Below are 6349 nucleotides of genomic sequence, written 5' to 3'. Positions count from 1 at the left end.
AAACCCCCCCCCCCCCCCCCTCGAGGGCCAAGAGTCATGCCTCACGGCATTTTGAGCCTTTCTATACCTGGACACCTCTCTGATCTTCCTCCCTCTCTGTGCCCCTTTCTGTGTCTGTATGAAGGTTCTGCTCTTCCCCACACTCCTCTCTGCCTGCTTTCTCCTCCTCCTCCCCACCCCTCTTGGTACGACATCGGAGCACCAAAGCAGCACACCTCTCCAACCCTAATCCCCCTACCGGCTGCTCGCACTGCACAACAAAAATTCGATAAAGCTCCAAGAGGACGATGAGGATGTTCTTGCAGGTGAAGAAGATCATCAGCTGGTTGAGTACCTGCTCTTCGATCATGAGGAAGAGCCGGTAAAGCAGGAACGGGCCATCTTGGAGTCCCACCGTGAGCAGCAGGCTCCACACTTCACTGGAGCAGCAGGAGGCGAATGCTGACGGAGCACCAGGGCAGCAAGAGAGACCACCCAAGTTCCTTGGTGGAGACTCAACTTTTGGGGGTTGTGTCTGGGTGAGCACCAGAGGAAACTGCATGAGCGCCCAAGAGAAGAGGGCCAAGCCACTGATGACAACCGCTCGGTTGGTCTTGACCTCAGGTTCCTTGAAGGTGTCGAAGATGTCCAGGATGTCGGCGCCCAGTCCAACATAGACCATGAGGAGCTGGGAGAGCTGGTCACGAGACATATCCCCCTTGGGCATCAGCCAACGACCCAGTACCAATACTATGAGCATGGTCTGCTCCAGGCCAGCCACCCAGTCCTCTGGGTCAAGCCCCACAATGCTCTGGTTAGAGGAAACAGCACCATCTGGTTACATCAAATCAGACAATTAATTTTTTACAGTTTGTGTTATAGAGGCTGGCTGGCTTTCCCTGCTATTTCTTTTTTTCATCAATCATTGGTATCATAAATAAACAGTATTAAATGTTATATCTTGGTATGTGAAAAAGTCTTCTTTAATCAATGAAACAGCAATCATCCATACAAAATGGCGTCTCTCTTCTCGATATAATTGCGACAACTTGTGAGTCATCTCCTCATTGTGTCAGGGTTCATTGGGTTTATCCTGAAAGCACCCCTTGACACTTCACAACGTTCCCGAAACACTTCTTCTTCAAGTTTCAAAAGCTGCCACCCAGCCTCGAGCACAGCCAAGGGGCAAAAAAGCTCCCAAATCCTACATGAAAGACACTGCACTAAAACCACCCAAAAAGGGGAGAGATCTGAGAGTTTTTTCAAGCAGGAGCCTATCTGGACTTCATCTCAATGTGTCTATTACACATTTCCTGCAACTAATAGTTTATCCACCCCCTTGCTAGATTTAAATCTTATCTGATATCAGGTGTTGCTTTAATGTGGCTGCGTGGAGGGTGAGGCATGGAGGGCAGTGTTGTGGTGGGACGCCTACCGCCGTGATTGGGATGTGAGCCAGCAAATGAAGCTCAGGGCCTGAGGAATTGTTGACAGGCAGCTTGGACTGCAGCAGGCTAAGCTCCAGAAACCAAATGGACGGGATGACAGTACTGAGGTAGAGGAAGACCATGGGGGAGAACCTGAAAAAGGACCGCCAAAGGAGAGGGAGGGTGGGGGTAGGTTATTTTTAGTGACACCCTCTCTTTTTTTTCGCCACCCGCTAAAGAAGAAAGAGTCCCCTTTTTTTTTTCCAAAAGAAGCATCGAATTTCAGACAGGCAATTATTCTCATCATATATGCAAATCCCACTTGACAGCGCAAAGCCTTCTCCATGAGGAGAGAACTTCAAAGTAAGACTCAGTGAGAAAGAGAGAGGCCTGAAGAAAGCTTGCGTCTGAGGATGTTCACTGCGTATGTGCCAGAGAGCTACAGCTTTTGAATGAGACGCAGCTTGGTGTTGAATGAGGTGTGACACTAAATGCTCATATGCTTTGCAGACTCTCAATAAAGGTTGATGTCAGTTTTATGTTTACTCAAGCCAATTTTTATTCTTATTTTTTAAAAGCTAGCTGGTCAGAAATGACTTAAGCCAGCAGCAGACATTTTTCTGCATGAATGGATAGAAGAGACTGTGACAGAGACGTGATAGCAGGCTCAGAACATCGGCTCAGAGAAAGACGGAGCAATAACACAGCAGAGGAATAGATTTGTTTTTGATAGACAGTGAAAGAGAGAAAGAGCTGCCGAGGATAACAGAGAATTTAGTGGCAGAGAATATTACAGGCCTTATACAAGCTGCCTCTCACTGCCCTGGGCAGATAGGTTGTAAAGTGCTGAGAAGTTATTTACTCCCTACACAAAACAGGTTTACAAAGCCTGGTTACAACACCTCAATCCTGGTGGTTTGTACATGCTAATTTAGCCAACAAACTGGCACACACTTGTTCATCATAGCTGAAGCAGAGGGAACTCTTTCACACCTGTTAAATTAATGAGATCACTGTTGTTTAAAAATAAAAAGTGCACTCCAACAGTTTAACACATCAAGATAAGATTCTCCTACACTGCTCAGCCTGTGAAAACTGTTTTATAATGTCTAATGTGTCGCTACAAGAGCTTCATAAGGCTGGAGAATTTGACCCCAGGTGTAATAAGGGTAACTTGGCTTCCAAACTGGGTTTTTTGAAGGATGTGGGCATTTATCTGGACACAACAGAGTTAAAGGCAACTTGGGGTTAGGTGTCTTGCTCAAGAACATTTTGACATTGCAATTCTGCCTACTGGCCATAATTTCAAAGACTCCCTACCCCAACGTACTGTTACTAATTCAATTACAATGATCTGATTTGAAATAAAGGTCCAATAACAGTCCCATATGTCATCCTACTTAAATCTATATTAAATTGTATTAAATGTGCGTGTCCTGTGTGTGTGACCTAAACATTACCATTTCCACTCAGCATTTTGGGTGCACTTCAGAGTGACAGCCATTTCCACACCCAGCAGAGCCACACCAGTCAGCAGAAGCCAATAGAGTGGCTCCTCTTTAACGGCCACCACACGCCACACTGTCACCACCCCGTGGACCGCAAACAGGAAGCGACTCAGCAAAGCCAGCAGGACGTTCAGGATACGACACATCATGCACCATGGAAAATCTGTATAGAAGATTTAACATTCACTTTTATTAGACTCAATGTAACTTACTGAAAATGACAGACACTGAGTTTAGGTGGGTTTAACAACCTGTACATCCCTGGATCTTCATCTTCCCTTCATTAAATGTATAAAACCCATTACTAGATTGTTTGGTTTTGTTTTGTAGTGGCTGAACCAGTGATTTACAGATAGTGGGATATAATGTTCTCTTATTTAGATGCCATGTTTGCTTTTCAACAAAGCAGTCTTGCAAGATTGATGAAAGTTGAGGCTGATTCCGCATTTTGGCAAAAAGCCCTTGCAGTATACAAAGGAATGGCCAAAGAAAGCTGTCAATAAGTGTAAAGATGTGTCAACAGTTTTAAAGATTACACGGATTATAAAATTGCCAAGAGAGATAGAAATAGCATATGAACTAATTTACACTTCAAACTTTGAACAATGTCTCAAAAGTTATAACAATGAAGTGCTTTATGTTGTCTTGAGCCTAATATAGTTTTGCCATTGTATCACTGCGACAAACTTAATGTCCAGCAGTAAAGGCTTTAGAGGAGTAAAGAATGGACAAGTGCCAAAGGCCTCTTCAATTTGATTGCATTTTGCAATAAATATAATAAATAAACTCACACAGGCTCAGGCTGCCAAGAACCAAACCAGCCATGAAAAATTTATAAAAACTTATGTAACCGCCTGCATCATTTCACATCGTACCCCCAGTTCAGCGTTCATTATCAATAACTATTGCATGATGTCAGTGTGCAAGCAGTCCTCGCTGTCAATTAGTTAACAGGATAAAAGCTTCTGAGCTTTTGGGGAATTCAAAGCAAGCAGTGATTAGTAAGCAAGAGTTAGAGAAACTGCTCTGCAGTCAATATTAAAGGACTCCAGGAGGCTTTGCATGAGTTTGCTTGAATCTGATCTCAGGATCTCTGTGGATTATTGAGGACTTTTGTTGCAAGTCATTTCTCATGTTTCCTGTTTTTATCTACACTGTTACCATTTAATAAATACAGAATGCCAAAAAAGGAACATCAATGCCAAATGTCAATACTACTTTTTAATAGGGCACACTCATAACTATGATAAGTGGTGACTTTGGTACTAGTTAATATATTATTAATGAATGTTGCACACATCAGATATAGGCCACTAATAAGAACTCTCTGAGTTACAAGTCACTAATAAAAGGTAATGTTCTTCTTACTTTCTAGTACCCTTCAACACCATTGCTCTCTAATGAAAACAAGGTATCTCCATAATGTCAACTTTTTGATGATTCAGTCTTTTTTTAGAGATTTTTTTTTTGTCTAAGCAGATACTGTATTGGAAGATCTGGTATTATGGTGGAAAACAAATGAAACACATTGGCAGTAAATGCTTACCAGTAACTCATTACTAGCAATGATATTACAGTAATTATATTATTTTCCCCAAAAACTATTGTGTTAATACAATAATACTAAACTGTTAATACATTTCAGTAATACTATTGTTACTTATTGATACTCCAACAATCCAATCACATCCTTGGATTAATTTGTGTTATCGTGGAGGAAACTAGCTTGGAAGATGGAAACACTTACATTTAGCAGCTGGAAATATTCCATTACTTTGATTTTAACAAACAAAACTGTATTTTAAGTCTTAATTTTGGGGATAAAGGGACACAATTAACAATTCTGTGGGGAGTAGCAGAACAGTAATATAACTAGTAGTGTAACTAATTACTGTTAAGTAAAGTAATAGTATTACTTTTTAAAAGAGTAATGAGTAATATATTGCATGTTTTGAGTTACTAGCCCAACAATGCTTTACAGATATATTCGGGATCCCCTTTGCCAGATATGTTCATTCATGTTACAGCAAAACATAATCTGGTCAAAATTATTTTTCCTTCAAAATGTATATAAGTTGTATATAAATGTAATTTCTAGGAGACAGGGTTGCAACTCACAACAGAGCATTTACCAAAAATGGAAGAAGATGGTTTTCACATACACAACAATGAAATGTTGTTAAGGTTATTAAAAAGGGTCAGTGGTTTCTCAGTTTCTACTAAGTTAACAGCAAAGGTTAGTAATTCAACATCATCCAAGGATTGTTACAATAAGGTCTGCTGTTGTAAATGGTACTTACAGTACATTGGAGGGGTCTTACTGATGAAATAAAGAGCTAAATAGAAATATATTTCACCCTTTATAATGTGTGCCTTTTTATATAAATGTCTTTATATATTTTAGACTGAAAGCCTCAAACTTTCTCTTGCACATGCTGACACAAATAACTTTCCTTTATGACTGTTTTTAAATTGAATTGAATTAAACATGAATCCAACTCAGGTCTCTCTATAACTGTTATCATCTGTGTCTCTGAGTGTTTTGTTCTGTTATTGTGAATAACAATATGCCTTGAAAAGAATTCATGCAATATGTATGCTGCAGTTGCATGCCTTACAAACTTACTGCTGGACTCCTTGCTGAGTTCGGTGGAGATCAGTTTCTTCAGCGTATTTCCCAAAAGTTCTCAGATGCTGTGCACTCAAAAACGACAATACCAGAACAGTCACACACAGTGACCGGACCCATATGTGTCTGACTTTTAAATGACTGCCACCTCCTACACCTCAGGCATGTCAGAGGTGTGTGTGTTCCCATGTGTGTATGTGTTCAATGGGCAGTGACTATACTAGAGTATCAGTGAACGGTTAGTGTGTTCCACAAGTGTATATGTGTGTGTCTCCGTCCCCTCGGTGCCATTGTAGGAGATAACATTTCCTGCCCCCTGCGCCCACATCTTCATCGCCATCCGTCATGATGTCATCTCTCCTGGCCCAGAACAAAGTTATCTCTCTGGGAGAAGCCGGCCTGCCGCGCTCCCTGTTCAGAGAGCACCCAGCCCTGCCCAGCTCCCACCCATGCCTGCTCTGCCTTTTCACTGTGCTGATAACAGCCTCGCTCCTTGGCCTGTGCACGCACAAAAACATGGAGCAACAAGAGGGAATGGAGATGCTGATGGCCCCTGGAGCAATCACTACAGGAGTGTGTGGTTATGTTACTGCTATTGCATCAGAGTGAGGATGCTGCGTAGGTTGATGCTGTCCAGAAACGTCAACTCTCCAAACCTCTAAAGTGGAACACGGACAGATGACTGACAAGATGTTTTATTTTATTTTATTAGTGGGTGAATTATAAACATTGGTCAGGAATCTGATGGTATTTTTGCATTACTTGATTTTTTGGCCACTTGGGGGCAGCAGAAACAAACTGTAAGC

The 6349-nt window shown here is 41.7% G+C and overlaps 1 protein-coding gene across 1 annotated transcript in view; it reads right to left on the bottom strand.

Annotated features, from left to right (window-relative positions):
- Window positions 1-3060, bottom strand: part of LOC118325000 (transmembrane protein 26) — a 4593-nt gene extending 1533 nt beyond the window's left edge. Inside the window, exons 1-3 of the mRNA XM_035657530.1 lie at window positions 2867-3060; window positions 1415-1559; window positions 68-790 (exon numbers count right to left, since the gene is read on the bottom strand). Coding sequence (XP_035513423.1) covers window positions 68-790; window positions 1415-1559; window positions 2867-3060 — 1062 coding nt within the window. The remainder of the gene's footprint in view (window positions 1-67; window positions 791-1414; window positions 1560-2866) is intronic.
- Window positions 3061-6349: the final 3289 nt, after the last annotated feature.

This window comes from Morone saxatilis, unplaced genomic scaffold (assembly GCF_004916995.1).
Source record: "Morone saxatilis isolate NCDOM2014 unplaced genomic scaffold, NCSU_SB_2.0 Contig15, whole genome shotgun sequence".
Classification (NCBI taxonomy): domain Eukaryota; kingdom Metazoa; phylum Chordata; class Actinopteri; family Moronidae; genus Morone; species Morone saxatilis.
Note: the sequence above shows the minus strand (reverse complement) of the source record. Positions and strands in the feature narration are given on the sequence as shown.